This window comes from Galendromus occidentalis, unplaced genomic scaffold (genome assembly GCF_000255335.2).
Source record: "Galendromus occidentalis unplaced genomic scaffold, Mocc_1.1 scf7180000077121, whole genome shotgun sequence".
Classification (NCBI taxonomy): domain Eukaryota; kingdom Metazoa; phylum Arthropoda; class Arachnida; order Mesostigmata; family Phytoseiidae; genus Galendromus; species Galendromus occidentalis.
This window is the reverse complement of record NW_003805109.1, coordinates 201,861-223,524: the sequence shown is the minus strand read 5'-3', so window position 1 is coordinate 223,524 and position 21,664 is coordinate 201,861. Positions and strand designations below refer to the sequence as shown.

At 51.7% G+C, this 21,664-nt stretch overlaps 4 protein-coding genes across 4 annotated transcripts; 1 reads left to right on the top strand and 3 right to left on the bottom strand.

Annotated features, from left to right (window-relative positions):
- The first annotated feature begins 1,862 nt into the window (after positions 1-1,862).
- Positions 1,863-6,151, top strand: LOC100904552 (Krueppel-like factor 12). The gene is made up of 2 exons (XM_018638655.1): positions 1,863-1,934; positions 4,017-6,151. The coding sequence occupies exon 2, from the start codon at positions 4,409-4,411 to the stop codon at positions 5,312-5,314; it is 906 nt and encodes a 301-aa protein (XP_018494171.1). The 5' UTR covers positions 1,863-1,934; positions 4,017-4,408; the 3' UTR covers positions 5,315-6,151.
- A 1,642-nt stretch (positions 6,152-7,793) lies between these two features.
- On the bottom strand, positions 7,794-10,561 carry LOC100904505 (dnaJ homolog subfamily C member 21). The gene is made up of 9 exons (XM_003741019.2): positions 10,465-10,561; positions 9,962-10,176; positions 9,558-9,830; positions 9,299-9,448; positions 8,977-9,119; positions 8,682-8,892; positions 8,459-8,567; positions 8,174-8,357; positions 7,794-8,070 (listed from the first exon to the last, which is right to left on the bottom strand). Exons 1-9 carry the CDS (start codon positions 10,559-10,561, stop codon positions 7,866-7,868), a joined length of 1,587 nt encoding a protein of 528 aa, XP_003741067.2. The 3' UTR covers positions 7,794-7,865.
- Positions 10,562-12,042: 1,481 nt separating this feature from the next.
- On the bottom strand, positions 12,043-16,118 carry LOC100904266 (RE1-silencing transcription factor). Its single transcript, XM_018638607.1, has 13 exons — positions 16,089-16,118; positions 14,731-14,889; positions 14,524-14,619; positions 14,295-14,421; positions 14,061-14,203; positions 13,951-13,975; positions 13,698-13,850; positions 13,471-13,592; positions 13,216-13,368; positions 12,895-13,058; positions 12,654-12,808; positions 12,504-12,547; positions 12,043-12,392 (listed from the first exon to the last, which is right to left on the bottom strand). The coding sequence occupies exons 1-13, from the start codon at positions 16,116-16,118 to the stop codon at positions 12,375-12,377; spliced, it is 1,389 nt and encodes a 462-aa protein (XP_018494123.1). The 3' UTR covers positions 12,043-12,374.
- A 2,580-nt stretch (positions 16,119-18,698) lies between these two features.
- On the bottom strand, positions 18,699-20,442 carry LOC100904125 (serine proteinase stubble). Its single transcript, XM_003741093.2, has 2 exons — positions 20,226-20,442; positions 18,699-20,133 (listed from the first exon to the last, which is right to left on the bottom strand). The coding sequence occupies exon 2, from the start codon at positions 20,095-20,097 to the stop codon at positions 19,054-19,056; it is 1,044 nt and encodes a 347-aa protein (XP_003741141.2). The 5' UTR covers positions 20,098-20,133; positions 20,226-20,442; the 3' UTR covers positions 18,699-19,053.
- Positions 20,443-21,664: the final 1,222 nt, after the last annotated feature.

Below are 21,664 nucleotides of genomic sequence, written 5' to 3'. Positions count from 1 at the left end.
TATCGGGGACTATTTGAGATCTGTGAGCGGTTAACGAATATCTCCTGAACGGAGAACGGCGATTTGGAGCTGGTGGATATTCTCACTCGTTTATGAACTCTCTTTGATGCGATTTCCTCGTGGAACTGAATGTTCCAGGATAATAACGGTGTCGAACGAGCGAGCGCCCCGAAAGGTGAGAATCAATCATGCAGAGGTTCACGGAGATCAATCATTCACGAGGTTCTTCATAGAGCTCGAGTCCCCCTGTGATAAGGAGAAGACGATAGGGACTACTCGATCGATTGCTGCGGACCTCTGACATTGATCGAATTTGTTCCTCATTTCCAGACTCATTAGGGCTGTTACAAGATGTTGACTGTGGAGCTTCCTCCTTCGGTTCGCTACCCTCTCATTGATGATATCTGTATATATGGAACCAACGCTCACTTCACTCCTAAATCTAAGCCTCTGGAGGGATTCGGATCTTCAAAAGCGTGAAGAATCACTCATGAGCACGACCGTGCTTGCGTCCTCCAGGGGCGGAAGACCATACTGAAGCAGCTTCCCGATTCTCGAGACTGCCCGGGTTCTCACTCGCTTTGATTCTCACTCGACTCCCATTACGGGTCTTGAAGTTTTTTTGGCTCGACTAGGGAGAATCCTCGGAGCAGAACGACCGCAGGACACTCTCCTGGGACGGCAATGAGCCATCATTAGGGCTGGAGATTTTTCGCGAAGAATTTCCGCCAAATCCGCGGAAATTCGCGGCCGCCATAGAAAGTCTATGAGCAGTAGCCGGAAATTTCCGCGAAAATTCGCGGAAAAATGGCGGTCCGCGAAAAAATCCTCAGCCCTACCCATCATCGCACACACACGGCGCGACTCCGAGAACAACATTCGAGAACAGGGCTCGATCCAGCTCCGGTGGACTCGGCAAGGAAGGATCGACATTTTCGGTCTCGGGACCAAGATCACTCCGCTTCTTCAGGTAGCCTTTGTCAATCTCAGGCAGTCTACGGGGCTCGCTTGTGTCGATCATCTCGGACGGCTTACGGCTTACGGAAATCTGGTGCTGGAAGGGCCTCCTCCCAGTGGAGTCCCGTATATCTTTTTCCCGTATCTCACCTATTTCCCCTGTTCCTTCATCAGGGAATGATCTTATCGAAGAAAGTGCCCCTCTATCTCCGAGCAGGAAGTTTGTGAGCATCGGCGAAGGGGATTCCATGATTCATGGCCGAGATAGTTTCCCGTTGAAACACTGGAAGGGTCTTCAATTATTATTGAGCAAGGAAGAGTGAATTTTAGGAGGGAATCCCGCTAATACGGTTCTCTGAGGAGTGCTTCCCCGATGGGAATCAATCGCCCGACTAATATAGAGGGAGAACTCACACGATTCAGAGGGAACTGTTCGCCGAACCGATCCGAAGAGAGAAATTTGGAAAGGATGAACATTCATCGAAGCTCAGACTTGAGGACATGAAGTCCTCTCCACTCACTGATTTTCGCGATTCGAGACTACGAGAAGCTCGAATGCTGTTCTTAGCGCTGATTGTGTGCTCCAAGAACTATAACAGACTCTTGAATAGAATTCGGTTCCCAATACGAGTGATACTGTCAAGCGACTCCAGTGTAGGCTAGGGTCCCATATCGGCGTACGCTTATTCGACTCTGCGATTAGAAACGATTCGATTACGAGCCCCCGACAGACTCGGATTTACCCGGCTAATAAACGAGGCCTCTTGCTCGGTTAAGAGGGAGAGAGATGTCGCTCCGTCGATTCCAAGTCACGCGGCTCGATCCAAGATGTTCAAACAGTTTCACAAGTCGAACGAAATAGCTTCAGATTTAGCTGCAGCGTGTCACACGTCAGACTCTGTTTTTGTCGACGCGGTCAGGATCGACGACTCCATCATCCAAAATCGTTTCTCCTGATGGGCTCTCTGATATTCGAGGTGAGTTGATAGATTCGGACGAATCGATACAGGCCGAATTCGCAGATGACGCAAGCCATCCTCCGCGGACCGGGCACTTCTCACGCATCCCCCCGCAGGGAATAAGACGAGACGCGGACTTCGAGAGGAGCGGCGGCGGCTGCTTTTTTGTAGTTACTGTAGCTGTTCTGGTCGGGATCGAACGCTTCATTAGACGTGCACGCGTCATTCAGACGGAGCGCGTCAGAGACGAACTCATGAGCGAAGAATGAAAGACCGTCTGGATGACTTGGCAGAGAATCGGCCGCGCTTAAGACGGCATCAGGCAACCTGGTCTGGCAGTCCGGAGCGAAGGTGGCTGCCCTGTGCCTGGACGTGGATCAGGTTACTCGGAGAAGGGATGATCCAAATCACTGTGGCTGCTGCTGCTGCTGCCATCCGTTTCTCGTAGTCAGGCTGTCGAAAGGAAGTAATCGACTCGAGCGTTTTGCTGCTCACGCTTATGACGACGATGATCGGTCGATCCTGTTGCAGCATCCTCGGTGCATCCGTCCCTTTCCTTTATTCCACATTAAGGCGGGGGTCAGATACTTCTCAGTTTCCACGAGCCTCGTCCACAAACAATTACAGAACGAGCGGCGATGCTCTCCTATCCAACATCGTCGACCTGTGCGCTATCCTACGAAGACTCGAGTCTTGAGCGCTGTCTCGAATGTAGGTTCATCGACGGCCCTTGGATTTCATTCGGAAGTTTGACTGACGAACCACTCTGACGGGCAGACGCGGAGTGCGCGCGAGGACATGCCGAGCTTTCTGCTCGTGTTGTGTAATCCAGCTTGATCACTGCATCACTGCTTTCAATGGAAATTTCTGTAAAGGTCACATGACTCAGTGTGTAGAACAGGGTTCGACGTTCTGTGTTGTGATTGTGGATTGTGCGAATTCTTTCCAAGCTCCACGACGCGTGCTCGTTCCGCTCTCTCCTTGCCTCCGTCTTGGAAAAGACGGCTCCGGGCTCCCGATTTGTTGTGAGAGTCGATGCGCGATCCACGCCTGCGCCTTTCGGTTTCGGGAATTGTTGTCGTCGGTCGCACCGGCATCATAGTCTTATGTCCCCCTGCCTTGAAATCGACGACACTTGCCGCTTCGTCGCGACTGCCGGTCTGCGTAGGTACGTTCGTTTAGAAGGTATCGGAAAACCAGAGACTCGAAAGAGAATACCTACAGGCTGACCGACCGACCAACAGACCGAAAGAAATCCGGGACAGCGCGTGCGGCGTGTATGCCACGAAGAAACCCACTTCGATCGATGTGGAGGGCGATAGGGAAGAAGTAAAGGAAGTCGCGCGATAAGTCTCCGCTTGTTCCGATGGCTTTTTTCAGACTAACTCACTCGTTGACTGACTGACTGAGTGCTGTACCGAGTGAGCGAGCGAGTGTTCGCTGCCGAGGGAGCCGCTTTGGCTCTCGAGATCGCTGGTGCCCCTAGTTACCTTCACTCGCCCAGTTGGTCCGCTCAGATTATGGACGTCTGAAAGACGCGACATCCTTTTTCGATAAGTGACGTCGTCGGCGACGATTTCGCAGATCCGGTACTCTGTATCCGAAAGATCAACACACGCTGTACAGCCGATGCCGGCTGTCTCTGTGTGGATACTCTCCGAGAGACTGCTGACAGACGTTCTGACTGACTGACTGACTGACTGACGGACACACGGACAGACAGACTTGGTTACATCGCTCTACTCGCTGGCTCGATGGTCAGGTCGGTGGCTCGCTTTCTCTGGCACTGACTGTGTGTTGACGGTTCCGTCCACTTGTTCGATAGCGTGCCACTATAGGAAGATCCTCCGTATTGTTTCTTACCATCGAATGAGTGAGAGACCGAGTGTGCGTATTTCTTAGAGCGTTCGAGTGTGGATCATTTCGCTGGCTGTCACTGCCACTGTCATTGTGAGCCTGTCAGTTCTGCTGCTAGTGCAGTTGTTGTTGTCCGTGCCGGCCCTTGTGCTTCATTTCGGACACCGTTCGTTCTCCAAACAAAGAGTGCACTCCATGGCTCCGCGTCGACTAATGTTGTCCCACCCATCTTGAATATTTCAGCTCTCCTGATCTCGCTCGACGGCTCTGATGATCCGATTGGCGGGAATCAAATTCGGCAGGACGCTTTGCAGAACACCGTCGACTACAACCATCTCGTCGAAAACGATCTCAGCAACAACGTCAACAACACCGACACCGGCGGTGTCGCTTGCAACCGCGGCGGCCCCTACAGCCACGGCAGTTCCTTTGAGCCGGCGTCGACGTCGCTAATCGATAATGAGTGGAGCTCGACTTTCTGTGGGGATTACTTGCTAGCTCGAGCGCCCGGGGACCAGGTGTTACTTCCACACTCATCGTCGTCGTCGTCGTCGGCGGCCGCGGCAGTCGATAATGAGCCTTTGAGCTGTACACAGTTACAAGATCATCACCTCCAGAACCAAGACTTTTACGTCATGGTTCCAGAGCAGCACGGCAACGGCGGGGTCTTCGGGGGGCACGACGAGCCTCCGCAGGACAGTGGCGCCTCCCTGAACGACCTCGATGCCGATTCGTACCTCGGTTTCATCTTCCCCAATCAGACCATTCAACAGAATGGTCCCCTGCCGGAGTTTCCGACGCTGTTCGTCAAAGCCGAACCTACCGCCGAGACGTTCAGCGACCCGTCGCCCGGATTCTTCAACGAATCGGAGCCGATCGGACACCAGAGTTACTGCTCACCGCTGGATCAGCAACAAGCGAGCACGGACAGCGACGGGTTCGTGGTTCTCGGAGTCGGGCTGGAAACCCTGTCTGGCTTCAGAGGAGAACTGGATGAAAGCCCGTTGCAGGACCTCAAACAGGAACAGGTTGTGCCCAGTGTGATGGATGACCAGACGGCTATCTATATACAACAGACGAAATTCCTCCGAGAAGAACGGGTACCCCCGATCACGCGGGTGCCTCGGAAGTACGTTCGACATCCGAAGCCGAACGATGCGGAAAAGATCTTCTACTGCTCATACGAGGGCTGCATGAAAGGCTATTCGAAGAGCTCTCACCTCAAAGCGCATCTCCGACGACATACGGGTGAGAAACCGTTCGCTTGTCAATGGCCTGGCTGTAGCTGGAAATTCAGCCGCTCCGATGAGTTGGCGCGGCATAGACGCTCTCACTCGGGCATCAAGCCCTATGAATGTTCGATTTGCCAAAAGCGATTCTCACGCTCAGATCACCTGACGAAACACTTGAAGGTTCACAAGAAAAATCAGAACGGCTACATCCCTCGTCGGAGCTATAGCCGCCAGAAGCTTTTGCCCTCGTTGAGTCCCGAAGGCCATGACTTGGCAGAGAACCATATGCTTATTTATCCTCAAGCATAGTGGAGGAGCGTTTTTTTGGAGCGTGCAAACTGCATTTTTACATTCGTCGAGACTCCTTTCTGCCGCGACGGAGCGTCCACTTCGATTCGCGACCTCATCATCGATGCTCTCTCTCATGTTTCTGTGATCGGCTTCATCTTCGCACCTCCTTCATCGCGGTCACAGATCACAACCAGAGCCGATCGACTTCGCTGCAAGGCGAGCACCCACCGAATACTTTGACAATCAATGTGGGATGATAGGGAGAATACTTTGCTAGTTGTATTCAGGAGTTCATTGCTAGACATGATGATTCGTCATGAATAGCACCGAGGCACCTTTCCGGTGTGATCTCATCGTAGAGGCAAGCGGCGACGGATGTCTCTCGATACCAACTTATAGCGCAAGCCACCGATGGAAAATGGCAGTATCGTCATAGTTTCTCTCGAACTCCATGTAGTGCTCCTGGATGTCATGTTTACGAATGGATGCGTGGATAGACTTTTCGTCGGGCCGGCAGAACTAGAGGCTGAAAAACGGAGCTTTCTCTTCAAGCGACGATAGATGTGCTCTGGACGGCTAAGCGATAAGCAGTTTTAGAGCCTCCGAGAAAGAGATACGACAGGAATTCCCATCTCAGTACGCAGGGCCTGCTGTGTAAATATTCTATGCAGAAGAGATTTTTCTCAAAACGGACTCGGACTCTCCTTCCCATATGCCTAATGCCCCGGGGGTCCATGATTCATCGCCGAAGAGTTTGCTGGAGCTTATGCTTGAGATTCGCTCCCGATTTCCGAAACTGACTCTGTTGAGTGACTGACATTATTGGAAATAAAACGTCACATTCCGCGATAGATATCATTCCTGAGTGCTTATTCCAGTTGATGGACAACAATAGACGAACAATGGAGTTAGATCGACACCAAGACACCCAAAGCGTGTAATCCCTAGACGAGCAGTTAGAAGCGCTCTCCTCTTTGGGATCGTCTCCTGCGGCGACCGCCAACATCTCGCCGTAATCGACGCGAAATTTTGCCCCATAACTCCGTTTCACTGGTCTGTGTGACACAATGAATAAAGATCTCAAATGAGTATCCGTGACTTAAGCTGTAGGATCCCAGCAGGATCCCCGCGACATCTCGGGCCACTGCATGACACCACCTCCTATCTAGGCACATTCGGAGCCTGCCAATCAGTGACGGCACCGCGTCGGTGGCACGGTGATCGCCGTTCCTCAACCGGAGGGCAAACAGCCTGGAGTCCAGACACAAACAAGTGACTTAGCTAAAGATGAAAAGGTGAAGCAGACATAAGGATAGACATATCGCTTCGCTTAGCTCGGTATCGAACCGTTCAGGAGAGGCCTGCAATTCGCGCTCCACATCGCGAGCAGAGTCCGCAAGCTCGAGACGACCTTTGCATTGATCCCAAAACCACAGCTCCCGTCCCTGAGAGCGGCGATCGAGCTGTCAAACATGGAGGTAGCCCCAGTGGCCTGTTACGGAACTCGGATGATATGGTAACGTCCTGGACTCGCCGAGATCGTCGCTCTCGACAAACTGAACGCATCGTTGCGCGAGCTGCCGTTGGGTCCACAGCTCTAGCCAACCGCCCCGTATATATCGTGGCGGGCAACCCGCTTCTGACGGAAGACAGACCGACAGAGAAACCTCGGACCAGAAATGGCGATTGAATATGGGAAAAACATCGCTCCTCGGCAGAATGAGACGGTAGACGTAGACGGTAAGCTCATTGCAGTTCCCGCCCCTATTGTCGACCCATGGAAATCGCACCCATGGAATCGCCCTTGTGCAAGATCCGGCTGACCGAGAAGCCATGCATGGCTTCCATGAATGGAAATGCAAGAAGCGGAAAGGATATGAGGCAAAGTAGAGATTTACCCCTGAGGGTGGAAAGAGACCGCCGTGTCATGAAGACGAGCGGAAAAACGTAGGTTTCGGCTGGAGCGTGATTCGAAACATCATACCATGAAGGCGTAATAATCGATTTCCTGGCATAATCTAGTACGGGATAAGTCATCGTAGAAGAGCAACTTTCGGATGTCGCGACCGACGAAAGATTGATTCAGCAAGCGCTTGACGGCTACGCGGAATGTACGGCCAGCTTCGTGAAGCCGGGTGAAACGAAGTTCGTTCCATTCGCCCCCAGTCGATTCGTATCGCGAGTGTGATTCTTCCGAGTTCTGACTTGAGACCATCAGTGGTCGTTTTGTGAGAGTCCGCGAAGACACGCTTTCCCGAGTGTCACGCTCTAGCTCCCGCATCCCTGACCTGATTCTCGTTCTACCGCCGCCAGATCCGAATCAATCGGGAAGGCCACTGAGATAGGCCGCGTCGGCGCCGGCCGTCGAATTAGTGGGCGAATCTTCTTTCGCTAAGTTGTTTTTATTCTTATCCATCCCCACGCTCCTCTAATCATGTCTTAAGTTTCGGACCAAGCCAAACATCACATAGATTCTTGTCAGGGAAATACTTGATGACGAAAGCAGTCGTGTTCCCTCTCAAACAAGACAGAGGAAGAACCTCGCAGATCTCCTCATGGAGCCTCGATATTATTTCCCTACGTATTGTGCGTGATTTGTCCTGTTGAAATGCGCGAACATTTTATTCCTGGATGGGAATTCCGCCCCACACGTGGCGCATCGGTTCCCCACCGGCGTCGGCGTCGTTTCCTCCTGTTTCCGGGCTTTACGCCTCGCTTCTCTCGCCTTGTGACCTTTCAATTTCACCGTTGCCGGCGGTGCAGGGGCAGGGGCTCTGGAAGCAATCATGGAGTAGGATAAGGAAAATTTTCCCCCATTGTTTGCGGAGCCATCACCTTACGGACTCCCTCACAGCGCTTTCCTTGTGGATTACTAACCTAGTCTCTTCTCCTTCAGGCTTAACAGCTTCTGCAGGAGCCACTTTCTCCTTCGCTGCTTCCTCCGGTTGAGTTTCTTTTATTCTCGCCGAGTTTTTCTGCCTTCTGCGATCCTTTGTGCTGGAGTTCTTGCTGAAGTCGACATCGTCGCTGCTGTCCGCTCCAGGTTTGGAGACACCGGTTGCTGCCGAACACAAGGGAGATGACAAGTCCTGAATTTCACCACAACCTCCTCGAAACGCAGAATCGATGAGGATGAGAATTCGCAAAATAAGAGCTACCCACCTTCAGTCTCACTGTCAGTCAATCGAGCGACAAGGATCTGCTTCTTCTTGTTCTTCCGCTTCGACTTTGGTTTTTTCCTCTCTTCATCGGAATCTCGATCTGACGTACACTGGAAGGGGTTCTGCGATGATATAACCGTGATTTGAACACCTATATCATGCTATTCGTCCAGTCTGTTCCATGTGCGGAGCAGGAACACCGGAATTCGAACACTGGAATTCACCTTTCCCGGGTCCGGTTCCTTAGTGACATGCGCGGTGTCCTCTCCTGCAGCCGTCATCTTTTCCGCTCGATTATCATCGATTTCATTCTCGGACTCGCCGTCGTTCTCGTTCAGATCTTCATCTCGGTAGTTTTCTTCGTCTTCCTGCATCTGCTGCTTGACCAATTCCTCATTCTGCTTGTGTTTCTTGGAGCGAACATGATTCTCGAAGCTGGCAACGCCGGAAGAACATTCGATTATATCCACCTGATAGTCTGGAAATTTCGGCGAACTCCATCGGGTGCTGGAAACTTACGATTTGATTGACATGAACAACTTGTCGCAGACGACACAGAAGAGAGAGTCCTCCTCGTCGCCTTCAAGCTGAATCTTATCGTGTTCCGCCTCCAGGGCTTCCAGCTGTCTCTCCAGTTCATCGAGGGGCATCCATTCGGCTTCCTGGCATGGTGGGGCATTTAATTCGCAAGGTGACCATTGCTCGAGAGCGTTAGCCGCTTAGAAGCTACAGAACTATATTCGACTGATTATTTATGAATAAGCAATAGCTCAAAGCAAACTCAGCCGGAGTCTGCTCGCGTGAGATGGCTCAGAATTCAAGTTCTGATAGGTCAACCAACCTGGAAATCTTCGATTTTTTTCAGCTTCTCGAGCCTTTGTTGCTGGCGCTGTTCATCCAGATACTTTTTGTGAGCCTCTTGTTTTTCTTGTAAACCTGATAAGTAGGCTTTGACTCGCGGATCTCGCTTCTTCACAAACTGAGCCAAACTCTGCGGGGGAAAGCTGCTTGTCTCGCTTCTCATGACAACCGTGGAAGCATGCCGAAACCAACGACGAGTACTTTCTCATATCCGAGCATGAATTCTCGAATATACTCACTCGGACATTGATGTTGCGTTCTTTACGTGCTGCGTCCCGCGCCTTTTGATTTTCTTTATTACAGGCACGCGTATACCACCTTTCCCTGCACAATGTCGGATCTTCCTTCACGATCCACTCGTACTCCAAGGATGTGCAAAAAGATTCCCAAGCTCGGTAGAACGGGCCGACAGAGTCTGCGTATCCTGAGCGGCTGTCCCCGAAACCAGGGAGGTCTTGTTCTTCCTCAGCGGCTATGTCCGCGAAAACTTTCCGATATACAGCGAAAAAACCCTAGAATTCGGAGATGAGCCCCAGTCAGCGAGCGATCTCTGGGGGTGGGCACAGCGAGACATGAGGAGGACGTATGCGGGACATGAGGAGAATCTGGAGCGTCAAGTCATTCCGGGGCTGCTCCAACTCACCGACTCGCTGTCTGTATAGCCTTTGAAGCAGCTCGTTGTGAAAAATTCGAAAACATTCACTAGATTCAGCTCCTCAGGTGGCCTTCCATCCCGCAATAGATGCTCACGATTCTTATCATAATAGGCGCGCTCAACGGGATCGGATAGGATCTCATAAGCTAATTGGATCGACTTGAAAATCTCGGTAGCTTCTTCTTGATTCTGGATATTTTTATCTGGAGTTAAAAAACACGATATCGACGGTCCCGCCTTTATTCATGTTCCAGCTCTAGCCCCCCTCGTGTTAGAGCCCCGGTCAATCACCGGATGGGAACTTCTATGGGAGGAGCATGTCAAGGCAGACCGCGCGGTCTACCATCGGAGAAATTCGGCTGGGCATTATTCATAGCATTCCTCCCATAGCAGAATCTTCCTCCCACGCTCACGGGTTCACATTAGCAAAGGAGCGCTCTTAAGAAATCGAGGAGTTCTTGCGGCGCTTAAGCATAAGCTTTTTCATTCACCTGGATGCCACTTCAAGGCGAGTTGCCGGTACGCCAACTTGAGTTCTTGGTCGTTCACGTTCTGAGCTACGCCGAGCACTTCGTAGTGACATTTCATTCTGGTAACAATATAAGGATATCACAGACGAAATCACAAATCGCCACTGATGAGGTCGAGATTTCAGAGATCGTTCCCGACCACGGTTCAACGTTCGAAAACAGCGGACTTGATCGCGTGGAGTGGAGGCCACATGTTAGGAAAGAAAATGGCGCTCCACGTCTTTTCCCTCCTCCGCTCTCTCGCGAATATTTTGAGAGGAAAGACGTAAGTTGAAGGCCCCGTCCAGAAGGAGTCTATTCCGAGTCTACCCGGGACTCCCTTTGGGGGAAAAATTGGTATGGGCCTCAAGAATGAAAAACGACTTAATTGTCGGAGAATGATGATGTTGATCCGTCGAGATCATTCCGAACTAGCCGAGCGGTCCTTCCCGCCGTCGCTCAGAAACTCGTGGTTTCTGGCGCCGACGGTATCCCGGGCTCGTGCATGGAATCGAGGGATCATATCTGGTATATTCTCGGGTGTTGAATTCCCTGATGCTACAGTTCCCGACGGGATGCTCGGGAGCGGTGGAATCATGGAGCCGAGAGATCGTACATGATGCTGAAGTCGTGGACTCATGGGATTGCAGAATTGTTCTATAAATTACTCCATCCGAGCGGAATACTCCGTTGTTTGAATCCGCAGCTAGAGGAGCAGGCACTGGGGGAACTGTTGAGTCGCTCGGGTGGGAGGGGTCGCTGACCCTCGAGATTGGAGAATCGCAGGACCCGATTTCTGCATCAGATATCGTGAATTTCCCCTCCGCTCCACGGGAGACGATCAGCAAAGAGACAGCGAGATTCAGGCAGTCATGATCTCCGCCCACAATCGCTCTCCGGTAGCGTTCCGACATCGCTTCAGTCAAAGGGTACCGATTCGTCGGGAAACCGAGATCGTTCACCTTCTACCTCGATCGAGTTACGCCTAGCGGGAACAAGGAGCTTTTCTCGGGCATTCGGAGAATGTTTGCGGCGAATGTCAAGGATACAGGCATCATTCGGGTAGATGCTTCGATTGCGAACCGGAATCACTGACTTTTCCAGGCTCGCTTGCGCTGGAGTCATGTGCAGCGATCAGGTCGCCTCCCCCCTCGGAGACAGACGCAGGCACCTAGCTGCGAGTGATATGACCCAATCAGACGTACACTCCGAATGGGCCTGGAAGGGACGGAAGCCCCACGGAGTCACAGCATTCTGAGCCGTAGCAACGAGAGTCGAATTTCGTCGGCATCTCCCCGACTTCTGTTCGGTCTCATGGGATTCGATGAGCTCATTGGTGCTTCCAACGGAGTCGACTTCGGAACATGGGCAGATACCCTCCAGATGAAGAATGCGAAGTGGAGTTTTCCCGAGAAAGCGTTCTTTCGAAGTCTCCGGGTCCATTGATCTGATTCATATTCTTGGGGAATCACCCTTCAGGCCTCTGCTTGCGATTGAAGAGAGAACCTCGGCCACCCAGGAAGTTTCTATGTAAGGCTTATGAAAACAAGAGCTCGGAGATCGCTACTACTTTACTATCAACTTTCAACCTTCATCGTGAGTCGTGAAGTGCCGTAGTTGCGAGATGTATGTCTTGCGAGAAGACAAGAGGGGAACAAGGGGATAGTTGCATTGAAAGGAACTCAAGAGATCAATGCTCGGCAAATTTTGTCTTCGTATGATTCGCGCAAATGTCCTGATGTTGGTCATTTGTGACGTATCCATGCAGATGATTCATAATGGTAAGCAAGTTGCAATCTTCCCGGTATCTTCGCCTTGTGAACGGGGATATCAGTGACGTGAACGTAGTTACATAAATCACAGTAAAGGAAACTTCTCTCCCATCCATTCTCCTAGTAGGATGCGGCCAGCTGAAAGAATCAAGGGTGTCAGAGAGGACCGGGACCGATCATCCGAAACAGAATGGCTCGTCTCTGTATCTGTCTCGGAATGCTGATCCTTCCAGCAGAAGGATGACTTACTTCTGTATGTTCTTCGAGCCCCGCCTGTTCATTTTGTTGGGAGCCTGCGGAGAGCGGACGGAGGAGAAATTGATTAAACTTTGAATAGAAAAGAAGGGTGGTGCAGCTTTTCGTTCCAGAAAAACCGATTATTCAATGTTCTTCCCCTACCTTGCCCACTGGATCCTCCCGTGGGATTGAAAGTGTCAATGTACATGTTGTCTTTTTTGTGCATGCGGCGGACATGAGACCTGAGGTTGTCTCTTCGCGCTGATCTGTAGCTGCAGTGGGGACACAAATGTGGTTTCTCTCCCGTATGCATTCGGCTGAAAGCGGCAAATCGCTTTAGAATCTATCGGTGGGAGAGCGCTGCCTGTTAGAACGGATGTGAATCTCTCGCTGGAAAGCTTACCGATGTTGAATGACTTTCTTCAACTGGATCGATGTAAAGTCGCAAATGTCGCAGCCGAAATTTTCACCTTGTCGATGCTTCCTCATGTGTTTGTTCATATCATCTTCGGACGAGCGATCCTTTCCGCACACTTTACACGAAATCTTTAATGGCGTTTCTTTGCCCTGGGATGAACGGATCATTAGTTTCAGGAAGCGCCAGTCGACGGAAATCCCCTCTGACTCAACCAATCAACTCAGCGTCGTCGATTGAGACTCGAAAAAAAATTCCAGCGGTGCTATCTCCGCATGTTCCTCGTATATCCATCCCCGCGGGGTTTACCTGGAGGTGCATTTTCTCATGCTTTATCAAAGCTTTATATACAGTGCAGCCATATGGACAATAGGGGCAGTGGTATTCTTCGGCATTGTGGCGGTGTCGCTGCGGCGGAGCCTCCGGTCGGTGACGTTTCTTCCCGCACGGATGAAAACCATCCTGGAACGAGATCTCGGATTATTCCGCGCACCCCTAGGGAAGGCATCTTTCGACATAAGTCACTTGTGACTCACATGTGGACTGTCCTGATTAAACGCTTACCTGAAGAACGTGTTTCATCGCATGTTTGTCGAGTTTATCACGCCGATGCGTCGAGTAACTACACGAGGGGCATCGGTATGTCTGGACACCATTGGCGTCGGTGGAGTTCAGCGTCAACGCATCTGAAGATCAGACACAACCCGTCGGATCGTCAATAGCTGTCGAGCATGTCACACATATGTACATAGAGCTGCTGATACGACTTCATTGACTCCACCTCCACAGACCTTGAGCGAGCACCGAAGTAGAGGAGACCGAGCCGTGACGATGGTGTCGCGATTTCTTTTTCGACTTGCATTGATAGTTGTGTACTGTTGTCAGGTGCTCCTTCGCAATAGCCCTTGACCTTAGCACTGCCCCGCATTCCAAGCACGAGTATCCTGGAATCGTACACGATTTATATGCACTGACTGACATGGCATGGTGTAAGACCAGCTGCATAAGGCCTCATGGCCTTACTGCATGGAGCCCGAAACTCACCTGAAGTTATCTGGCCCTCTTCCTGCTGGAATGTCAAAAAAAAAGTGTTACGGCGAATCCACAATCTGGGAAAAGAGCTCTCCGAGGGGGTCTCATTGCGAAAGACTTACTGGTTCCGATTTGGAGGGAAGCTGTATCAGATCCGAAGTTATTTCCTCGACGTTGTCCACCGGTACTTCCGAACTTTCGTCGAGGAAGAATTGCGTCGAGTTCTCGACTATCTCTTCGTGATCTTCGTCGGATAAGCCAGCCACTGGAAATATATCGGACCCTTCATTCATATCCTCTTCTCCAGGTCGCTGATTCCATTCTCTACGGAGCGAAACGCTACGAAATCAACTCACACTCCTGCTTGATGTCTGGAACCTCGAGTACGATGCCATCCTTCAAGCTGTCCCGAGAAGGCGATCGGTCGCGCATGTCTTTCCCGTTGATTATGATCTCGTCTCTCGCGAGGTCCATGTGTATCACCTGGGGGTCGAGAACCGGGTCTCACTCTGCGGAACTCGGCACGCCGAACCACCGAAGACAAGGATCTGCACCTCGTAGATGCACAAGAAGCTCGCGACTTACCTCTTGGTGTTGAGCAACGGTTTCCGGAACCGGCATGATCTCCCCAACGATTTCCGTGGCCAGTTCGTCGCTACCCATGATGAGTCCATCGGACTCCTACAACCAAAAAGGGGCGTTCGAGATTCGTGTCTGAGGATACTTTCCTCGATCGAAGGAATCTCCGGCATAAGAGAACCGAAAAAGCCAAACCACCCCAGACAGCCTCACCTGAGAATATATTAGAGTGTTCACAAAGCTATTGTGGTGACCATCCCCGATCCCGATGCCTCCGATTCCAAGGTGTTGCATGTCTTCGGGAACTTCGAATTGCGATGGGTTTGTCGAAGCTCCCACATGGCACACAGGGTCCATCATTTCTTCGACTTTCTGAAACAAGAGGAATTTGGTGTCAGATTTCGTAGCGGTCCCATGAAAGCCGCGAAAAGCCTACCGAGCCCGAAGAACGGGTCCGATTCCACCGAGTTTCCTATAAGTGTGTCAGGATTCGGCTCCAAAGTTCTGCTTGAAGGCGTAGAACCTCCGCCCGTGCATGGGTATATCGCCTCGCATAGTCTGCCTGGCCCGAGAAGGAACGCTGTTGATCGCGTAGCTGCTGATTCCCCTAATAGGTACTAGGAGTCAGTACTGAGGAGTACGCCTCCAGCCGTACTGTCTGTAGTTGGAGGAATCGCGCATTCGGATCTCTTCTCGCGAGCGCTGTTCCTTGATGGCTGAGAGAATACAATATCGGATCCGAAGCGTTTCGGGATCTTCCCCGACTCGCTAGATCAGATTGCGCCGCAGCTATTCAGGACTCTTCTTCCTTCGACTTCATATCAGGAGGCCGATTCGGCTTGCCGTGTATTTCGATCAATCGCGAGCATCATCTTGATCTCGGGATGACGAGCGTGAACTATCTGCTGACCGCGAGCCCCGTATTTGAACAAAAGTGTAATGGTAAATGTGAATGTAATGGTCTCCGAGGGCTCATGTATCCACGGAATATTCCTCGTCGAGTCAAGGAGGTTAGTCTTTGTGTTTCGTCCGGGTAATTGCAAGAAAAATCGAAATGTGTGATCGTGTTTTCTCAATACGAGGTTCGCTCTGGCATCGTTGGGTCGGCTTCGCCGTTGGGCGAGGCCATCGCACGGTTTTCGTTCTCCTCAGCCGCGGTCTCGTCCTGGCGACGAGAGCGTGGCCGTATGAATTGAGTGACCGTCCGCGGTGCCCTGAAAACAAGATGGCTGCCCATCGAGGCCTTTCTCGTACGAGTGGCCATGATCACTCATTAGGGTATTCATCAGGGACGCTTTAAGCGAGCGAGAGCCGGAGCCTCGCTGACCCAGAGCTGCTCGATCGGACTCGAACAATCGTGGCATGTGATGACTCTCGCCAAACGTTACGCGGCTTCCTTCATATTTGTAATTAAGACGTATCAACCAGTAAGCTTCGTTGTGGCCGGAGCCAAGATGGCGAATCATGCAGCTTAGCCTAAATAGGCCTATGCGTGGCCCTTTTTCCAACTAGTTCGCTCACTTTGTCGTTCATTCGGTCTCACTACCGCGCTACCATGTTTCACGACTCACATCAACTTGACTGAGGGCTAATTTCCCCATGAAAATGCCTCACCTTCGTCGAACGGCCGTTGCAACGGCGACTAAGCCTCTTGAATAGGGCTAGCACAACATGGAGGCGGCGTCTTCGAAGAGCGAGGCGCGCTGATTCGAAAAACGGCATCTTCATCAACAGCGGCGTCGAGTCCTCTCAACACACGGAGTGGAGCAGCCTGCGCCAATCATCAAGTCTAATCATCGAATTCATAAGACTCGATCAATGGATTTCCATTATTCTGAAACGTCCATGATTTCTCGGGAGAGGACCCGGCCCATGGAGCTCAAAAAACTCCCGTTCTCTCGTAAAGAAATATAAGGAACAGCCGGGGCGCCGCCGGGGACCGTGGGGATCTTGGGCCTTCAAGGAGAAACTCAAAGCTCGAACGGATCGGAAATCTGTGAATTCCTGAAGTCGACCCTGTCTGATTTCCAGGCCTTTCGCATCCTGCACGGATCCATGGGACACTGAAGGTCGAACGATGAAATCATCAGCTCCCACGAGCGATCATCCTCATCGAATCAGAAAGAGAAGTCGATAAGGTTCAATTCCGAGGGAGTATAGTATGAGGATATCAGAAAGAACCGACGATGAATGACTTACAATTTATTGCACGGTATTTTTCCCATGCGCGAAGATGATGCCGCTCGCACACCGCTTGTTTGCCGCTCGCTTATCGTCGCTTCTTTCTCATTGCATCAAAACCAATCAAGCGAATCAGAGCGAGTCACGCAATGCCCGTATCGGTAAGAGAATTTGTCGGAGATTCGAACTTGCCGTGAAGGAGAACCCCTCCGTAGTCCGAATAATTGAGATGTCGTTCCTATCTCCCGAAATTGCCGTCTGTCCCGGGTATTTTCATGTATCACCGGAGCTCCCGGCGCTGGAAAGTGTCGCTCCATGGAGGCGCGTAGCGACAGCAGCCATATTCACCGGGATACCGAAAACAGTTGATCTCATGCATTCATTCAGTTTACGTCCATCTCCGAAGACCTTCGGAGACGATTCTCTGGCGAGCGTCAAGAAGAGTGTCTCGGTTCCCAACATCGACCCCTCGAGCAGTCGGACGGAAGGGTCCTTCCCCATTCATGAGTCAAGAGACGCGGATGTTCCATCTATCAACATCCGAAATGGCCTGCGATAAGAAGACTCTGGGCCAGAATCTGATCTATCCATTCCCGTGTCGGAGTCCTGAGCTGCTGGGACGCCTTGGAATCTGCGTTCTCACCGAATTTTCGCGCCTCGCATTCCAGAAATCCTGCGGCTTGTATTCGACCCTCTCCTGCTGCTGGTCGATTGGTAGGAGTTCGCAAAACAATTCCAGACTCCACAGGATTGCTCCGAGCGGCTAAATTAGTTGACTCCAGCGGTCTATCGTAACTCCTGCATCATGGTCGAAGGGCACAACCAGGATCTTCGCCCCAGCGAAAACTTCACGACAGTGGGAACGGCCGGTAACGGACAGCCGGAGTTCGAATTACTGGAAGTGGACTCTCCTCATAATGGACTCGAAGGGACTGGCCGTAACGAGGTTTTACTGTACGTGCGAGTGCTTGGTACTTCTCATACCTTCGGGTAGGCGAAGTATTCGATTCTTTACGGTCCCTATCTCCTAGAAGCTCGCCCCATAGGATCAGAATACATGTCTGCGAGTGCATTCATCCGACCGAAGACAGAAGCTTGGCGTCCTCGGTTTCGTCTCGGAATTCATCGAATATACCATTTAGATTGAAATTCGAAGCAAGCGCTCTATAGGCTGAAGGCCTCAGCCACTCAAGGTGATCATGACCTCAGCAGAAGGAAGAATCGGGATCGAGAGGCTATGGGGGACGAAAGAGGAGCTCCCGGACGCAATCGGAACTAAATATCTGATCGACCGCCGCGCTCTACAGAGGGTTGCCAATATGTGGACCTAAATCCGACCAGTCCGAGTGAGATTCGGTACGGCGACCGAGATAAGACACCTCCGAATTATAGTGATTTCCCTCCAGTGCAGCAAGGTTTTCTCGCGAAAGCGGAGCTGACGTGATAAGGAAGAACAAGTTTCCAAAGAGGAGGCAACGCCCGAAGCAGTCGCTTGGCCATGGATGCGTTCCGCGATTTTCAGGTTTCTGTCACCAAGGCGCAAGATTGGATGGGAAACTCTCCTCGGGACGCACCAGGAATTCGTCGACACGCGAGGTGTGGAACGCGTGGACCTTATTCCTCCATATGGACATCGCAAGGAGCCGAGATCCGCTCAGACATCCGAAGCCCTGTCCCGATGATCCCAATCAACGTCTTCCTGTGAATTGTATGAGAATCGATAGGGACGTCGTTGTGGGGACCGAGGGCTCTTCCATGGGAGGAAATCTATGATTCGAAAATCTGTGAGAAATCGTGATTGTTTTGAAGACTTTCACGGCTTCGATGAGTCGGGATATCTAACTGCCTTCTCCCGGGCAGATTCCGATCCATCCAGCCACTCGTCCGTTGCCGGTCGCCCGAGAGATGAGGAAGAGGGATAACTCTCTCGGGCCACCCGGGCAGGTCCCGGATCCGCGACCACTAACCCGTCGTCGGCTGATGAGATACTTGTTTCGTCGCAGTCTCGCTTTAAACTTTATTCTACATGCTCGGAGCGAACAGGCATCGGATTATATCCACAAGATGATCGGTGTCGCGAAGTTATTGTCGAAGAATCGAGATGGGTCCTCAACTTCAGGATTGAGAGATGCTTCAGAAATACCACAATGAAATGAATTATCGCCGTCTTTGTCTACAAGGCGGACGCATCTGGAGATGGAATCATTGACTCCCGGGGGTAATACAGCGATCCCGGGTGAGTTGAGCGAAAAGCGAAGTCGGAGACAGCGTTGAGCTGGGCCAGGGGCTGATCCGGTGATCATCGGCTCACCGTCCTCCGCGGGATTCTCGATCCTTCCCTCGAATCCACTTTAGTCAGTTCGCGATGAGTTTATTGATCCACTCGGCGAATGCGGAAATCCTGGCGTGCTTTTTCGGCCCAGCCGAAAGGTAATGCTCTCCGCCCAGCACCACTCCTATCAGGCTCCACTGACCGCTAGTTTCATCCTTCATCATCAACGGACCTCCAGAGCCACCGAAACAGGCTCTCTCGCCGTCCACGAGTTTATTGGTACAGATGAAAGCCTCGGGTACTCTTGACGACCTTCCGACGACCTTTTCTAGTTTTTCGCAATCCTCATTGGAAATGAACGAAAGACGTACTTCGCAGAAGATCAACGGCAACGACTCGTCCTCATCCGAAAGCCTCCAACCGGTGTAAAAAGCGGTACCTCTTACGTAATCGTGGTCGCCGTCGGCTACGCATATCGGTGACGTGTTGTCCGTGAATTCGACAGGCTCGTCGAACCTGATGAGCGCTATATCGTCCCCCCGATGGAATGGTCTCCGGCTCGACAGACGAACCGTTTTCTGAATTCGTCTTTCAATTCGATCCGGGTCCTCCTCTAGGAGCTCATCGAGATCATGCGCACCGAACACGAGCACAATCTCCTCACGTCGAAAGATGTTGTCACAATGAGCTGCAGTTATGGCCCAGTTTTCACTCAGGAGAGTGGCTCCACAGAAAAACTCAGAAGTGTTGTCGTCCAGACGGTGGTGCATCGAGATCGTCCATGGCCATCGTTCTGACTTAGGGATATCCGTGAGATTCCTGCCGTCAAGAAGATCGTTCCCGGACGCAGCAGTTGTACCGCAAATGTTTCCGAGACGATCCTGCTTGGTTTGACCTTCGGCTACGTTTGGGAATCGGCAGCACATTCCGCGGTTGCCCCGATTGCGACAGCTTGTCGTAGGAGTTCCGCTCCATATGAAGCAGTCCCAAGGAAACATGCAAAGACCTCTTTCTTCTGTGTTCGGATCGGTACAAGGACTCTTGTAAGTCAATCTACGAACTCTGTATCCCGCTATGTGAGACAGACTTACGAGGAGGAAGAGGATGTACGCTCGCATTTTGTGCATCTGAGCCGCCGTTATTCTCCTGTGAGCTGGGAATACCTTCGGAAAAGAGAAGAAACTCAGTGTTAAGAAGTCTCAGATCGGAGTAGTGGCAATGCGGGATACAGCTGTTTAAACGGAAACATTTCCACCTTTGGTCTCAGCCCAGGTGAAAAAAAGGCCGCATGGGCCTGTCGGTGAGAGGTCGCTTATCACTACACAGGCGATCTGTTGGCCGCAAGCAGAAAGGACTCGGTCACCGGTCGGATACGACTTGACTTCGGGAGGTTTCTAAACCTCCGGTCGAGTACTTTCGTTGATCGCTCCTCATAGAACGAGTCAGCTGCCAGAATACCGCTCTCCAAGAGCAACCTATGTGTGCGTCGGGCGCATGGACGTCGAAACGAGTTCGACTGACTGAGAGGTGCTGATCGACAATCAATACCCTCGGGTTATACAGTCCGGACTGGTGTTAAAAAGGGACGTACTAGATTCACAAGGCCTATCGAGTGCACCGTTCGGGATGCGAAGAAACCATGCGAGTGATAATTTATGACGATAACGATACACCGAAGACAACCAAGCTGTTTTCCTTGCAGCAAGGTCCCCGTCGAGTGTTGGAGCGCCCTGGTGTGGTCCGGCTGAGATTCGATCGAGATGAGAAGACCTCGAAGGAACCTCGGTCGGGCCCGCGCGCCGTGTCTTCACCGAAGCTTCAGCGGAAGCTCATCGGGACTACGTACACCGTACTCCCATCGGGCCTTCCCGCAACCTCCGGAGAACCTTCACTGCGAATTCCATGAGGAGTAGCAGGCTGCCGGAGACGGTAAGTCGTGAGAACCTCCGCCATGCACAACGGATAGAATTATGGTCAGTGATCATCAAGCACAAACAGATTGGCGAGCCGTCATGGCGCTCCCTCACCTCACGACACGAATGAGAAAAACGAGCCAGGGTCGCTTCAGCCGGACGATCCTCGAGAGGACTGGAAAGCGGAATGAAGCAAGATAACGTCCAGAGTGCAGGAGATCTCGCGGATTAGATGGGCGCCTTCGGTGCTTGAGCGATGATCTCAAGGACTCCGAAGTTGAGACTTCCAATTTCCACAGAATGAATGATTCTGCTCCGTCGATTGACAAATATGAGGACGACGAGATACCTGAAATACTTTCTCCGTGGGACTCCAACCGAGTTCCAGCTGCAGACTGCGAGTTTCCCTAGGAGTTCTGACAATTATCATTCGGTCGCGAAATGGTCATGAGAAATGATCGGAAGGATTTGTTCCTGTTTTTGTCTTTTGACGCATCTGAGGCTCTCAGGGAAAGACCATCCGTCTATCTGATCATTGATGGCTCCCGACAGCAATTGCCCAATCGTGGCAACGCGTGGCCCCCCTGCCAACTGCAGACAACTCATTCAGGAGCACGAGTACTCCTGAGTTCATAATGTCGCGGCGGGGTTCGTTGTATCTCCCTTCCTCCTGATGCTTTCTCGAGGAATGATTAGCTTTGGAGCCGGTAAAGAATTAAATTGAAAGCGCTCGCGCGGATGAATGTTGTTCTAAGCTGAAACTGGGCGGATCCGCCTCGAA